At 42.7% G+C, this 16,949-nt stretch overlaps 2 protein-coding genes across 2 annotated transcripts; both read left to right on the top strand.

Moving 5' to 3' along the window:
• Window positions 1–14,637: 14,637 nt before the first annotated feature.
• LOC143598182 (uncharacterized) lies at window positions 14,638–15,208 on the top strand. The gene is made up of 2 exons (XM_077076472.1): window positions 14,638–14,962; window positions 15,030–15,208. The coding sequence occupies exons 1-2, from the start codon at window positions 14,638–14,640 to the stop codon at window positions 15,206–15,208; spliced, it is 504 nt and encodes a 167-aa protein (XP_076932587.1).
• A 467-nt stretch (window positions 15,209–15,675) lies between these two features.
• On the top strand, window positions 15,676–16,525 carry LOC143598173 (uncharacterized). The gene is made up of 2 exons (XM_077076465.1): window positions 15,676–15,862; window positions 16,128–16,525. Exons 1-2 carry the CDS (start codon window positions 15,676–15,678, stop codon window positions 16,523–16,525), a joined length of 585 nt encoding a protein of 194 aa, XP_076932580.1.
• The last annotated feature ends 424 nt before the right edge of the window (window positions 16,526–16,949 follow it).

Genomic DNA, 16,949 nt, shown 5'->3' with positions numbered 1-16,949 from the left:
GAGCTCGTTACGAGGAAGGGGGGGATTCTCTCGTAACCACCCTCCGACGTGAGAATCATTATTTGGTAGTATGGAATATATTTGAATATGAGAGAATGTATATATCTCACCATTTGGAGATCAACTGGTATTTATAGCCGGAGGAGAGAGAGAAAGGGTGGTCAAACACGTTGTCATGTCCTTCCACCAATAATATTCTCCATTCGTGTGATTGTGGAGGTTGGTGAAAGTTGGTGGGCATCATGGCCTTTTGACAAGGACATTTCGTACTTTTTGTACTATCTTTCGTGTGTTGTTCCGTCCCTATTGGTTGGGTGCTTATTCCCATGTGGATTGTACCTTTTTGTCCCATGCTTGTGAGACCTTTGTGGTACCATTCCCTAGGCGTCAAGGGGTATGTATTATTTTAAGGAACCACCTTAGCGCCATATGTTATCCCTGGCGCATGGCAGTTACTCTCACCTTTTGTTCCGCCCGGCGCTCTTGTTGCGCTTGGTTTGGGTATTATACTTGTTAAATGGTGGGCTTAATACCCTACCTCTACAAGCCCCCCTAATCCATAGTTGTCCTTTCCAAAAAAGGGGAGCTGTGGATTTATCATAGGCTTGTCTTTTATTGTATTTTTCGGTCGTTTGTGTTCCGCTCGTCTCTTTACCAATATTGTCTGTTTGGGTATTTGGTTAATGAAAACCATTTTTCCCGACAATTAGGTACTTAACAAGCATCACTTGATATATTGAATGTCATAGTTTTATGTTTTGGCGGGTGATTTTTTGAAAATCATCCCTTGGCGAAGCCTTGTTTTAGCGGGTGATTATTGAAAACCATGCTTGTGTCAGGCGAGTGGGCGAGAATCCCGATGACGTGCCCAGCTGTAACACATTTCTACTGGCGTTGTTATCGTGGCAGTTTGTTAATGGACCGCGTGTCGTCTTATCCTTTTTGCACCCCTCTCCCTTATTAATTTCGACTAGTATAAAAGGCGGGATGACTTCATTTGAAAATCACTTTTCCATCTTTTCTTGCATATTTTTCTCTTCCTTCTTTCGTTGAATCCTTTCTCCTTTATGGCTGGATCTTCTCAATCGTCTAAGACCAAGAAGAACAAGCATCACTTGATATTTTGAATGTCATAGTTTTATGTTTTGGCGGGTGATTTTTTGAAAATCATCCCTTGGCGAAGCCTTGTTTTGGCGGGTGATTATTGAAAACCATCCCTTGGCGGAGCCTTGTTTTTTACCAACACTTGTTATTTTCTCATGTGTTGATGACGTGTATTTGGCGTGGAGGGGTGAATTAAATGCAAGTTAGTGAAACGGCAGTTGGATGTGACAGTTTGGCGACGGTTGCTCTGCAGTTCAGCTTTTTTGCCTGTGTCAGGCGAGTGGGCGAGAATCCCGGTGACGCGCCCAGCTGTAGCGCATTTCTACTGGCGTTTTGTTATCGTGGCAGTTTGTTACTGGACCGCGTGCCGTCTTATCCTTTTTGCACCCTTCTCCCTTATTAATTTCGACTAGTATAAAAGGCGGGATGACTTCATTTGAAAATCATGTTTCCATCTTTTCTTGCATATTTTTCTCTTCCTTCTTTCGTTGAATCCATTCTCCTTTATGGCTGGATCTTCTCAATCGTCTAAGACCAAGAAGAACAACAATATGGAGTTGGTCGGTTTTCGTATGGCTATCGACGACTTCAATAATATAGTCAAGGTTTATAACCTTGGCCCTGAGTATGAGGATGAATTGTCTGCGTCTGGCAAGACGGCTCGGGAGGCTCCCGTATGCAAGATTGCCGTGTATAGGGAGTATTTTTTCTTGGGCAACTTCCGATTGCCCATTACTCGCTTCTTGTTGGATGTGTTGGATGCTTTTGGGCTACACCTCAGCCAGATTCATCCACTCGGAATGGCTCCTCTTCGCCATTTTGAGTATACTTGTCACTGCCTTGGCATTACGCCTACAGCTGACAAGTTATAGGCATTTTACCGGTGGTGTTTCTCCCAGGGGTGGTATAACCTATTTAGTCGCGGTAGTGCCAAAGCGATTGCTTTGGATGCACCCCAGAGTCTGCACGAGTGGAAGAGTTTGTTCTTCTACGTTTCTGCGCGCGTGGTGCCTCATTCTATGCATTTTTCGGATGTGAAGGAGCTTGCTGAGCCTAAGGTGGATCCCTATTCTGGTTCGGACTGGTTCACCACGTTACAGGCCAGCCTTTCCCCGCTTCGTCACTACTCCGAGCCCGCGCTGGTGTTGCTTGGGATGAGTCGCATCTGGGAGGATGCCCATAAGGTGCCGGGCATCCTTAACGGCGGTCAGGGTTAGTATCGTATTTCTTTTCTTCTCTTGAGTATTTATATATAATAACAACCCTTATTCCTTTTCTCAGAGGTGGACGACCGCATGCTCCTTTTGCAACCCGCGGCAGAGGGCGTGAAATTGTTGGGGCGGAGGGAACTGGGTCCTCGCGAGGAACCGATCCTTACCAGGACCGCCCGGAACTTTGTGTTTCCTCTTCCTATGGGGCAATCACTTTCTCCGCGACCGCTGCCGCCTCCTAGTTTTGTTACCCGTCAGGGGGGTAAGCTTTTTTTTGCCGCTTATTGAACATAGTTCCTTATTTATTTCTTTTGCTAACTTTCCACCTTGTTTTTAAGGTAGACCTCCTAACGTTGTGCGTGTTCCTACGTGCAGTAGTAGGAACACCCAACGCAGTGGTGTGGAGATGGTTGCGTCTCCAATAGATACCGCCACGCGAGACGTCGTGGATGATGACGACGATGTCGTGCTCATCTCCGCGGTCCCATTTTGGAATCCGGTATCGTCGCCCGCATCATTACTTGAGGCACTTGGCCCGAGTGATGCTGCGGTGTCTTCCCCAACCACCTCCGCACAGGTTTCTGTTGGCCTCTCTTCGCCTTCAGTCTTACAGCCTGTGACTGCTGTGTCTGTCTTGGACACAAGTCATTTTGTCGCTATTCCAATTTTGGTGGCGACAGATCTTGTGTCTTTTGCAGCCTCAGCTCCTGGAACTGTTGTGGATACGAAATTCGTATCTACCAGTTCATCTTCTTCTTCTGCAGTGGGTGGGGCGTTCAGTGTTTCACGCAATACAGGACCCACCCCTGTGATTAATGAAGATGATGAAGAGGTACACCGCCTCTTCAAAAAACTTCGGCTTGGCAATTTTGTGAAGGGGAGTAGTCTTGTTAAGTTGCCAGGTACAAGTTTTGCAACTGATTTTGGGATTATTTCCACGTGACCCCCTTTAATTTGCCTTTAATTTGTGTTTTAGGGACTTTGGCGATTTCTTCATCGACTGCTGCTTCTGCTGCTACATCTTCACTGGCGACAGTTTTCGCTAGTTTGCCGATGATGACAAGTGTTGGCAGCTTGTCGGAGGCGATGCCTTCTGTACAGATGCTGAGTTTGCTAATGATGACGGGTGTGGTTGGCCCGTCTGAGGCCGAAACCATCGTGATGACTGTACGTGCATCGACGGAATCTTCTGTTTCGTTCGTTTCTCAGCCGATGTCGTCTACTGGACCGATGAAGGCGATCCTGGACGAATCGCCCAAGGTTAGTCTTGACTTAACCGGGATTTCTTTTGCCGATCTCATGAAGTCAAGGCAGTCTTAGCCGGACAAGGATTACATTCTTGACGGTGATGAGGTTGTGCCACCGCTGCCTTTTACTATCGGAGCGACGGTACAGGGTAAATTTTTTGACTTCCTTGGCGGCAGTAGTGGCAGGTTTAGTGGTGGCTTGAGTGGCGGGGTGTTGCATGTAGATACGGATCCCCGTGATTCCATGGAGGCGAATCAAGTTTTTCGTCCTCGATAGAAGGTTACTCGCGGCGCCAATTTTGAAGACCCAGCCATTTGAACAGACTTTTTGGAGCATGTTGTTCATCCTGGCGAGCGCATTTCTCGCAAGATCCAGCCTCGGAATAGTTTGTATTCTGACGCTGCCTTTCACCAAGTCCAAGCTTTCTCCAGTTTCGCTGAATTGTTGCACGAGAACCGTGCTCTTCATGAGGAGAAGATCAAGGCGAGTTCCCGGACGAGTGAGATGGAGAAATTGGTGAAAGATGCTGAGGCTGCCGCCTGGAAGGCGGGTAAAGAGTCGTCAGAGCAACGCCAAGCTCTTATTGATGCTGAAGCAAAACTGGCGAAGGTTGAGGCAGATTTGGCGGAATCTGCCCGCGAGCGAGCTGCTCGTTATAAGGAGTTTGAGGCTGCTTGCAAGAAGTCTAACGCTGATCTAGCGGAAGCACGTGGCCGTGCTCACTCTGCCAATGAGACTTCCGCCAAACTCGAGAGTGAAAACGCTGCTTTCCACAAGCGTATTGAAGAGTTGGAGGCGGAAGCTGAGTCAAGGAAGGCTGATGCGTGCAAGCTGGCTGACACATTGGTCTCTAATGAGGAGACCATTAAAAAGTTATCTGCTGAATGTGCCGCCGCCGTTGCTGACCGCGACTGGCTGCTGAAGCACGACATTTGCAAGGTATGTTGTAAATATATTTATACTTGTACGTTGCGTTTTATTGACGCCTTTATTATGTTGGTGCCCAACGCATCATCACTGATGACGATTTAACGCGCTGTGTTGGAACCCTTGTTATTGCTTCCCGGCAACTTGGTCATAAAATCGGCTTTCAGGATGCGGTTACGCATCTGCGTGATAATCTTCCTCCTGAAGCCTACGTTCTTCAAGCTATTGATGTGGAAGCGGAGTATGCCGCCGCCGAGGCGGAGTATGATGCTCTTACTTTTCCCATTATTTCGGCGGTTGCTGGGTATGTTAAGGAAGAAAATGGCGTGCAGCTGTTGAGGAAGCTGCTGGAGCCTCCGTTGGCTGGTCCATCCGGCACATTTGGTGGCGACCATGGAGATAGCGTGGCTGCTGTTGGCCAGACCGGAAACAGTGTTAACGACGTTGACTAGGCTATCTCTGTTGTATAGTTGTAACTTTTTCTTTTTTTTTTGTTCCGCGGGTGTTGGTACCCGCTTGTAATTATTTGTATATAAATGCAATGAACTTTTTTTGTTTTATGGAAATGCGGAGTATCGTTTCCATTCAAACTTGTTTGACTCTTGGCCTGTGTTTACAACTATGGAATCGATTTATATATGACATCTTCGCAATTGCGTCGCATTCCATGTTCTAGGAATTGGTGAGCCATCGAGTTGCATCAGGGTATATGCACCTTTTCCTAATACTTTCATAATTTGATAAGGGCCTTCCAGGAAGACGCTAGTTTGCCATGTGCATGCGCTCTTAATGCCTCGTTGTTGCGAAGGACGTAATCTCCAGCATTGAACTCGTAAATTTTGACTTATGCGTCGTAGTATTTCTGCAGTTGGCGTTTGTAATTTTGTTCTCTGATTGCGGCCAACTCTCGACGCTCTTCCATGAGCATTAAGTCTAGGCGCGCTCATTGTCTTTTTGCACTGTGACCCTTGGTGATGGAACGCCGATTTCGGCGGGAATCATTGCCTCGGTACCATACGTTAGGCTGAACGACGTTTCTGCGTTGCTTGTATTTCTTTGGGTCCTTGTGCCCCATAGGACGTGGGGTAGTTGGTCAACCCATCCTGATTTGTGATTTGCCAACCTTTTCTTGATTCCGCCTACAATAGTTCTGTTGGCGCGTTCTACTTCACCATTTCCCTGTGGGTGTGCAACGGAAGTAAACATTTGCGTGAAATTGAGCTCTTTTAGCCATCGTTGAATGTGTTGATCCGCAATTTATGTTCCGTTATCGCTTACCAGATTCATGGGTAGTCCGAAACGACAGATGATGAACTCCCATATGAACTTTTTAACGTTGGCTGCGTTGATTGTTGCTACCGGCTTTGCTTCGACCCATTTTGTGAAGTAATCGATTGCCACAATGAGAAACTTCACCCTCCCTGGCGCCTCTGGAAATGGTCCCGTTATGTCAATTTCCCATTTCTGGAATGGCCAAGAGGCTGTTACGGGGATCATGGCGTTTTTCGGGAGCAGGGTATTTGGTGCATGACGTTGACACGCGCTGCATTTCCTTAGTTCTTTTTCGGCATCTACATGCATACCCGGCCAATAGTATCCTGTATTCATTATTTTGGCGACCACCATTCTTGGACCCCGCATGTACACCACATATTCCTTCGTGAATTTCCCTCAACAGATAACTTGCGTCTTGCGGATCTACGCATCTGAGAAGTGGTCCTAAGTACGATCGCCTGTACAGGATGCCATCTTGGATTGTGTAGTTCAGGGCTTTGTGGCGGATCTTTCGAGCTTCCGTTTTCTTTTCTGGAAAAATACCCCTCTCGAGGTAGTGGATGATTGGTGTCATCCAACTTGTTTCAGTCGTTGAACACACAAAAACTTCTCTGTTCATTGTTAAAGGTGTTTTCAGGACTCTATGCGGACGTATTTTGCAAGATGTTCGAACCCAACCGACGCCAATTTGCTTAAGGCATCCGCTTGTTTTTTCTCGCTTCGTTTGATGTGCTTTACCTTACATGTAGTGAAGGTCGTCATTAGCATTTTGGCTTGTGCTAAGTAAGACGCCATCTTGTCATCTTTTGCATCGTAGGATCCTTCAATCTGGTTTGCCACCAGCATTGAATCTACGTGTGCTTCTAGGTGTTGGGCTCCTAATCTTTTCGCGATTCTTAACTCTACCAACAACGCCTCGTACTCCACCTCATTGTTTATACTTTTGAATTCTAGGCGAATCGCGTACGTGAAGTGTTGTCCTTCCGGGTTGGTTATTCTTAGGCCCGCTCCTGCACCTTCATCATTAGAAGCTCCGTCTGTGAATAATTTCCAGACTTCGTCTTTTCTTTAATTAACAGGGGGTTCGATCTCTCTTTTGCATTCTTCCTCTTTTTCTTGAGGAATTTCCACGATGAAATCAGCCAAAACCTGGCCTTTGATCGATGTCCTTGGTTTATATTCAAATGGCATGTTCTCCCAATTCTATCGCCCATTTTGCAAGCCTCCTAGACAATTCTGGCTTGCTCAGTACATTTTGTAAGAGAAAGTTGGTGAGAACATGTATTGGATGGCCTTGAAAGTACCTTCTCAAACGCCGCGCTGTCTAAACCAGGGATAAGACCAGCTTTTCCAAGGTTGAGTATCTTGTTTCCGCATCTGCAAGGGTGCGGCTTATGTAATAAATGAGCGTTTGAATGCCATTTCTTTCCACCATCAAGACTGCGCTAACTGTTCTTTCTGATGCTGCTAAGTATACTATCAACAGTTCTCCAGCTTTAGGGGCTGTTAGCGTTGGTAGTTCTGTTAAGCGCGACTTGATTTCTTGGAACGCTGTTTCTGCTTCTTCCGTCCATCAGAACTGAAATTTCTTGAGGCGGTTTCTCAAGGTTGAGACGAATGGAAAAGATCTTTCAGCATGACTAGACAAAAATTTGTTCAGTGCGACTAATCGGCCATTGAGTGTTTGTACTTGCTTGACAGATTTTGGTGAAGGCATTTTTCGCACGGCTTCCAGTTTTTCTGGGCTGGCTTTGAAGCCACCATTCGTCACGATCACTCCCAGGAATTTCCCTTCTTCCATGACGAAGGCACATTTTCCTGGGTTGAGCTTCATGCTAATCGACCTTAAAGTTTTGAAGGTCTCCTCAATATCCTTCAACATGGTTGCTTCTGTCTTGCTTTTTATGACCAGATCATCCATGTAGACTTCCAAATTTCTTCCGATTTGAGCCTTGAATTCTTTTTCCATCAATCGTTGGTAGGTCGATCCGGCGTTCTTGAGGCCAAATGGCATCATCTTATAACAATACGTTCCGCTGTTTGTTCGGAACGCCGTCTTGTCTTGATCTTTTACCGCCATGTGGATTTGGTGGTACCCTTTGTATGCGCTAAAAACATTTGAACTGAAAGGGTACCAGTGAGTCTACTTTAAGATCTATTTCCGGCAGAGGGTAACAGTCTTTTGGGCATGTTTTGTTGAGATCTTTAAAGTCAATGCACATGCGCCATTGACCGTTTGCTTTGGGTACCATCACTGGGTTGGCTACCCATGTTTGGTACTGGATTTCACAGATTATGCCCGCATCTACCAACTGTTGGACTTGTTCATCGCAGGCTTTCGCTTGATCTGGCCCCATTCTCCTCCTTTTCTGCACTACTGGGACAAAGGCTGAGTTAACTTTTAATTCATGTTCTGCCTTGTTTCGCGGGACCCTTGTCACGTCCGCCGGAGTCCAAGCGAAGACATCAATGCTTTTGATTAACAATCTCTTGAGTGCCGCCCGTGCTTCTTCAGAGATGGTCGGTCCAATGGTTATGTTTTTGTAAGGCCCCGTTACCGGTGCCTCACTTTAACGTTGGATTTACTCATAAACACAGTTCTGATTATCAGAGTTAATTAAAACTTTTCGCGGAATATTATAAAACATCAGCCATTCGTTACAAATATCCATAACTTGTCTTTTTAAAACATAACATAAAACATAACATAAATTATATCATTCAAAACATCATGACAATCTTCGGATGCCAGCCTCTTCGATCCCGCCATGTGTCTTCCTCAAGCCAACTGCCTCAGTCGACTAGCCTGCATGCATACTAAAAGTCAGCTACGCTGAGTGAGTTCTAGTTAATCATACAACATTCAATACATTCATAACCACGTACTTACATACATATTTATACTTTCGTAATTCGTTCATAATATACATACTTACCTTCATACTTTATTCTAAATTCTACTTTACATTATTCTATTCTGCCTCGAATATTATTAGGGTCCGGTCCCTTTTTCTGGCTTGAATATTATTAGGGCTCAGTCCCTTTCTACCTCGAGAGTTATAAAGGGCTCGGTCACTTTTCTGCCTCGAATATTATTAGGGTCCGGTCCCTGTCTACCTCCAGTATTTTTAGGGCTCAGTCCCTTTCCTCTGTACCTGACTATCTCTTACATTCATTCATAACATGCATACATACCATTCGTACATTATACATTATACCTTGACAGTACGTGCAATATCCGAAGATCGTTCACGAACTGACAAGCAACCATTCATACCTTATATACATATCATTATCTCCAACTATCACCCGACGGTACATGCGATATCAGAAGATCGTTCACACACCGTCAAGCATTCATTTATACATAATAATATAGGGCATACACTTACCACTTAAGGTAAGTGTATTAACTAATCACGTCGACTACACAGCCCCGAAAACATAACAAGGAAAGGGGGCTAGAAACTCACCTGAACTCGATTACGTTCACCGTTAATTGTTATTTCTTTCCTTAGCCGTGCACGACTAACTGTATAACAATTACAGGTATCAATTAACTATTTCTACCCATATCGCGTTTCTAGTCAAATTATAACCATCAACAAACGGGGGTCCGGGGGTAGCGCCCCTGGCAGCGGGGTCTAGGGGCGGCAGCCCCTAGTAGGGTCCAAGGGGCAGAGCCCCTGGCTGGGGTCGAGCTGCCTTAACACATTTTCCATTAGCATTTTATTTCCATTAACTGTCTTATCACATTTTCCATTAGCATTTTGAATCATTAATTAATTTGCTACTTAAAAGTTCAAGGCTTCTTTGTAATTAAATCATTCTTTTTCTAAGTCTAGGGACCATTCTGTCATTTAAGTAAACTTCTAGTTCGCTACTGGGTTCTTTAACGAATTGAACCCTTTAACGAACTGGACTCCTTAACGAATCAGTCCGTATAGCGAACCGGTCCAAGTAGCGAATTGGACATTATAATTCATTATTTCTTTTATCGAACTAACTATCACGAATCAAGGGTAATTCGTTACCCTTTTCCATTAACGAATCAGACACGAACTAGAGCTAGTTCGTTATGCCCCCCTATACGAATCAACTAACGAATCACCTTTTAATTCGTTAGGTTTCCATAGCGAACTAGGGTTAGGTCAGGGAATGTCAGAACATTCCCTGACATTCTTACCTCGTATTCCCCTTTTCCGGCGTCGTCGCCGGAAAAACGCGGATTCGCCGGAAAAACAAGTTTTAACTCGTTTTTTCACCGTTTTTCGTCTCGTTCGATCCAGATCTGAGCTAAGGTGATCCCTAAGCTCATATTAGGTTCGGTGTATACCCGATTCCACCCGGATCTCGTGACGTAAACGGTTTAACGGTGTCGGCTCGTCGTTTTGTGTTTATATCTAACGGTTTAAAGCTCATACGATATCATACTATCATTACCTTGGATCGAGATCGGTTTCCTTGGTGATGTCGGCTAGAGAGAGAGAGAGAGCTTAAGTGTGTGTTTTTGGGAGGTGTAAGGGATATGTGTAAATGAGGGATTAAATGGTGATTATGGTTTATATATTTAGGGATCACGGGCTTAAGCCCATGGTCTTTCCTTCTTTATTTTCATAACCCAAGTCCATAACCCATATCCATTCACCCAACACTAGCCCAACTCATATTCTATTCATCTAAACCGGTAACGACCCACTATAAAATAAACGAAATTTATTTTATTATTATAACCAAAAGTAGGATGTTACAGCTTTGCTCGGGGAAGTCTTTATTGAGCACCCATTTTTCCACCTCTCGACTTTTGTTGGTCTATAGCATCTTTTGTGGCGGTGCCTTCCTTTCCGCCATATTGCATTCTTTGTTGGCGTAGATCATTGCTATCCCCGTTGGAGTTGGTACTCCCAATATTCCGTGGGCTGTTGAGTGGTTAGCGTTGAAATCGTCAATTGCTTCTCTTCCCAAAATTATGTCATAATGTGAGTGGGGTGTTTCCATCACTAGGAAGTCTACGTCTTCCGTTCATGAATGAACTCCATCACTCAGTTCAACCTGGAATGTCAACTGTCCTAGCGAGTATTTGATACTTTGATTGAAGCCCGTGATTGGAGCGTTGACTGGCGTTAACTGTTGTCTATCTTTATCTTCCAGTAGGTCAAAACATTGGCGGTACATGATGTTGGACGTTGCCCCCGCATCGATGAAAAAACGTGGTGTTCAGTAGTGACCGAATACAGCTGTGATTACTAGAGGTGCTTTCTTGTTCGCCCCTCCTTTCACTCTTGGGAAGATGACTTGTTCTTCTTTCCAGGCTGCATATTCTGTTTGCCTTCGTTTCTTGGATTGCGCGTTGCCAGAAATCATGTTGGTGTGAAGGTCTTTTATTTTCTTTTCTGGCCTTCCGCCATCTCTTGGATGTGGGTGCCTGTATTTTCCTTTGATACTTTTTACGAGGTGATCCAGTTTTCCGTTTTTGACATATTCTTCAATGGCGTCTTTAAGATTGGAGTACTGATTTGTTGTGTGACCATGTTGTTCATGGTAGTCACAATAACTTTTCATGTCCGTGTTCGGACCCTACTTGATTGGTGCTAGTTTCTTTAATTGGATCCCTTCTGTATACATGATGTGTGCTGCGCTTTTTGTCAGCGGAGTCCATTTGGATGCGTTCGTCTGACCTTTCTGTTTAGCTTTGAAAGGTTCATATGCCGCGGGCTCCTTTTCATTATTTAATCTTGACCATACGGAGGACATTCTTTTGCCTTGGCGGGCTCTGTTGATATCATTTATGGCGTCGTTCTTTGCCAGTTCTTTCCTAGAATTTTCTCCATTCGCGCGTACCTTTTGGCCGCGGTCATAACATCATCCCATCGTTGTGGCATGCCATCTCTGCCCGTAAGGTTCCGAATAAGGTCGTCGCACTTTACGTTTGGGCGAAAGGCTGCTCTTAGAAATTATTCACTCACGCCGCCTATGTTCAAACCTTCTTGGTTAAATCTGGTGATGAAATCTTCCAATGTTTCATTATCTTTCCTGATGACATTCAGAATGTCTGCTGGGTCGCTGATGTGACGTCGTTGTTGGCTGAATTGTTGGGTGAATTTCTTGGCTAAGTCTTTCCAACTTGTAATCTGCCCATCTGGTAACCTTTCGTACCATGCTCTGGCGGCACCGACTAGCGTCAGTGTAAAAATGTGACACCATAGCGGCATGGTCCACCCTGACACTAGTCCAGCGGCTGTGAAGGTTTGCAAATGATCATCTGGATCTGAGATGCCATCATACTGTCCGACTGTTGGCGGTATTTTTGGATTTTCTGGCAACTCCGCCTCAGCAATTCTTGTCACAAACTTTGATTTTCCGGCCGACGTTATTGGTCGGTATGGTTTGGAAAAATCTTCCGCCGCATCTGGATGGTATTTCACCAGTTTCTTAGTGTCTGGGCCTTTCCAACTATCTTCGTAGTCTGGATCGTACAGGCGTGAGTTTTTTTTGAGACGCGACTGATGTGACTTTTCACCCGCCTTACTATTTTCTTGAGCAAGCGGTGACTTGTTGGTCGGTGTCTTTGTACGAATTGGTGTTGAATGTTCTTCGTATTCTTCTTCTTCGTCGTTGAAACTAGAGGTTGTGTCGAACAGCGCTCTAGTTGCACAACGGACGCCATTTTTTCTTGGACCTTGTCCTTTAATTTTTGTTGTTCTGCTTCTAACCATGCCATGATGTCTGGCGGCATGGTTGTCTTGGGACGTGTTTGGTTTTTTCGTTGTCTGTGACGGTAGGGTGAATGGTGGACGTATTAACGAAACCTTCACCGGTACCGGTGATGTCCAGAGGTTCTGCGTTTCCTTCTTGGTTGGCCATAACCTTTTGGTGTAGTCTTGCCACTCTTCTGAGTCGAGAACGGAGTGATTGTTTAGTAACTGTTCTAGCTATATGCACGGATGGCGCCAATGAAGAAACACGAATCCACCCCTCAAGGTCTAACACGTTAGTCCGAGGGGTTAAGACAAGTATTCCCCACGATGGGTTATAAAACCTTCCTGGCGCAGATGAGTGTATCCTGCAAAACAGAACACCGTGAGCTCATTACGAGGAATGGGGGGATTCTCTCGTAACCACCCTCCGACGTGAGAATCAGTATTTGGTAGTATGGAATATATTTAATGAATATGAGAGAATGTATATATCTCACCATTTGGAGATCAAATGGTATTTTAGCCGGAGGAGAGAGAGAAAGGGTGGTCAACCACGTTGTCATGTCCTTCCACCAATAATATTCTTCATTCGTGTGATTGTGGAGGTTGGTGGAAGTTGGTGGGCATCATGGCCTTTTGACAAGGACATTTCGTACTGTTTGTACTATCCCTCGTGTGTTTTTCCGTCCCTGTTGGTTGAGTGCTTATTCCCATGTGGATTGTACCTTTTTGTCCCATTCTTGTGAGACCTTTGCGGTACCATTCCCTAGGCGTCAGGGGGTATGTATTATTTTAAGGAACCACCTTAGCGCCATGTGTTATCCCTGGCGCATGCCAGTTACTCTCACCTTTTGTTCCGCCCGGCGCTCTGGTTGCGCTTGGTTTGGGTATTATACTTGTTAAATGGTGGGCTTAATACCCTACCTGTACAATAGGGTTTACTGAAAAAGGTTTTTATTATTGAATGAATACATCTAACATCCTGCTTACAATATTAGTTAACAGGTCCGGTTTTGGCCTGTGCAGGCTAGGCATCCGCACAGGGCTCAAAACCAAGAGGGGCCAAACATTTTTCCATACCTAATATTCATTCCAGAAGCCCAATTTATAAATGGCCCATCTATATTAAAAAAAATAATATTATGCAGGGCAGCAGGTAGCGTACAAACAGAATAGAGCCGACGAGCAGCGAAGATTAGTGAGGGTTTCTAAAATCCGAATTCTGTGTATTCCAACGATTCACGAACGAAAAAGACAACCATTCGACACTAAACCAAGTTTGAATAATTTGATTTTTGACAAATAAATCTTTAATTCAATTCTCAAAGTTGGTTTTGTTGTTTTGGTTCTGTACATAATTCTTTTCTTACTTAGGTGAAACTGAGGTAATTTTATTATTTCTTTAATAAGCTTGAGTGCTCAACAACCGATAATTGTTGTAGAAATATATAGAGATTTGACTATTTGAGGTATTAGTATGTGTATGTATATAACTTTAAAAGGAATTGAAAAAAAATAAGATATTATTTGAGAAAGATATATATACCAACAGAAGTAATATGCTAATATGAGTGGCGTATTAGTAAGCAAGAATTAACATTCGTTTCTAAATTATTGGATGACATTGAATAATTAAACGTTTGATTATTTGAAATTTTAGTTTAACAATTTTGTATATTTTTTAGAAATTATGCCTCCTAAACACTTATCCGGTTACCAAAAACGAAAAAAAGAGAAAAATAGATGAAGCCATAAGAAAGTCTCAAGCAGGGGATATGTTTAAGTATTTACCAAAACAACCTCAAGGTTCTAAAGTTGATGAATCTAATGTTGATGCTAATGTTGATGAAGCTAATGTTGAAGAAGATGTTGGTGCTAATGTTCAAAAAGATGATGTTGGTACTAATATTGAAGAAGATGATGTTGGTGTTAATGTTGAAAAAGATGATGTTGGTACTAATATTAAAGAAAATGATGTTGGGGCTAATGTTGAAAAAGATGTGGAGGATCAAATTGATATATTTGATCTTAGAAATTGGGATGGACTTAATCCGAATATGATAAATGTTTAGGTGGAGAAAGGTCCAAAACGAGATTTGACCATTACTAAGGGTCCCTAGGATAAATTTGGAAGACGATTTCATGCCACTTTATATACTAGAACTTTATCAAATATGGAGAATTGTGATAGAGAATGGTTAGTGTATTCAAAAGATCTTGACAAAGTCTTTTGTTTTTGTTGTAAGCTGTTAAGAAAAGGGCTTCCGAAAGGTCGATTGGATAGTAAAGGTTATAGGGATTGGCAACATGCTACCACTAGCCTTAAAGAACGTGAAGTTAGCTTAGAGCATTTGAAGAATATGGCTAGTTGGTTTGAAATGCATCAAAGGTTGAAAGTTAATGAAACAATTGATAAAGTGGCATACGAGCACTTTAAGAAAGAATGCGATTATTGGAAACAAGTCCTTTTGAGAATTATTGCATTCGTGAAATTTCTTGGTAAAAAACTTGGCATTTCATGGGACAAATGAGAAGTTATATCAAGAAGATAATGAAATTTTTTCAGGGTTGGTTGAGATTGTGGAAGAGTTTGATTTGGTTATGAAAGAACACGTGTGTCGTATCACAATCGATGAAATTCACGTGCATTATCTTGGCCACAGTATCCAAAATGAGTTAATCTTGTTACTAGCTCAACAACTTAAATCTGAAATCATGAAGAAGATAAAACAAGCAAAGTATTAGTCCATCATACTTGATTGCACCACACATACAAGTAACTAAGAACAAATGTCTTTAATAGTGAGGTATGTCGATGTCAACTCTAATTTTGTTACAATTGAGGAATCTTTTTTAGGTTTTCTGATTGTTGATGATACCACCGGTAAAGGGATATTTGATATTACACATGAGGAGTTAAAGTCTCTTGGTCCTGATATTAATGATATGTGCGGTCAAGGTTATGACAATGGATCAAACATGAGAGGAAAACATCAAGGAGTTCAAAGAAGATTTCTAGATATAAGCCCTCGAGCTTTTTACACTCCATGCGGTTGCCATAGTCTTAATCTTGCACTATCTGACATGGCTACTACTTTCACTAAAGATAGAGGTTTTTTGGACTTATACAACGAATTTATAATATCTTTGCCAATTCTACTAAGAGGTGGAAAATATTGAAAGACAATATTAAAGGATTGACTCCTAAATCGATGTCCGCCACTCGTTGGGAAAGCCGTGTTGATAGTGTTAAGGCTATTAGATTCCAACTTTCAGATATAAGGGAAGCTTTGCTTGAACTTGCAGAAACAGATGGTGATATTAAAAGTCATAGTGAAGCCGACACACTATCAACAAAGAAATTGGTGATTTTGGGTTTTTGGTATCAATTGTCATTTGGTATGATATACTAAACATGGTTAATGTGGTGAGCAAAAACTTGCAATCTAAAGAAATGATTCTCGATGTTGCTATTAAAGAAGCGAAAATTTTTATTAACTTTTTTTAAGGAATATAGAGAAGTGGGGTTATCTGAGGCAATTGAAGTAGCTAAGGGAATTTCTATTGAAATGGGTGTTGATCCGGTATTCACTCAAAGCCGGCTGATTCTTAGGGAAAAAACAATTTGACGAGACTTCAAGAGAACAAGAAATTTTATTTTCAGTTGAAGAGGATTTCAAAGTCAATTACTTTTTATCGGTTGTTGATCAAGCGATTGCTTCTCCAGAATCAAGATTTGAACAATACAACGAGTACAAAAAACTTTTTGGTTTTTTGTTTCCTAAAAAGTTGAAGGAATTAGAAGACACAGATCTTATGTCGTGTTGTGTTCTTCTTCAAGATGCATTGAGGTATGGAGAAGCATCTGCTATTGATGCTAAGGAACTTAATATGGAGTTGAAGTTGATGGACACATATCTACCTGATGAAATTATCACTCCTATTGATGCGTTAAAATTTCTTAAGAAGGCCGATCATTATCCTAATGCATTAGTTGCATATAGAGTCTTGTTGACTATTCCGGTGACGGTCGCATCCGCGGAAAGAAATTTTCAAAATTGAAGTTGTTAAAGTCCTACTTACGATCTACAATGTCTCAAGAAAAACTCAATGTATTGATATTGTTAGCTATTGCGAGCAAGATACTAGAGAGTATGGATCATAATGAGTTGATCGAGACCTTTGCTCACAAAAATGCTAGGCGAGCCTCAAGATTTCTGTAATCAAGTAACTTATTGAAATATAACATTTTCCTACAATTGTATTGTTTTGTTCATCGGTATTACATTTGATGACTTATTGGCTATTCCTTTGTTTTGATATACATACATATATATATATATATTTACGATAAATTTTTTGGGGCCCATTTTTTAAACTTGTGCAAGGCCCACGAAAACCAACGAGCTCTTAAGGACGACCCTGTTAGTTAACTAAGGTATAGGCCCATGTTACAAACGGGTGGATAAACATGTCAACAAACATA

Source organism: Bidens hawaiensis, unplaced genomic scaffold (genome assembly GCF_021521415.1).
Source record: "Bidens hawaiensis isolate Kalapana, Puna unplaced genomic scaffold, B.hawaiensis_p1.1 tig00001842_1, whole genome shotgun sequence".
NCBI classification, from domain to species: domain Eukaryota; kingdom Viridiplantae; phylum Streptophyta; class Magnoliopsida; order Asterales; family Asteraceae; genus Bidens; species Bidens hawaiensis.
The sequence above is the reverse complement of the archived record's forward strand: the minus strand, read 5'-3'. Positions and strand labels throughout refer to the sequence as shown.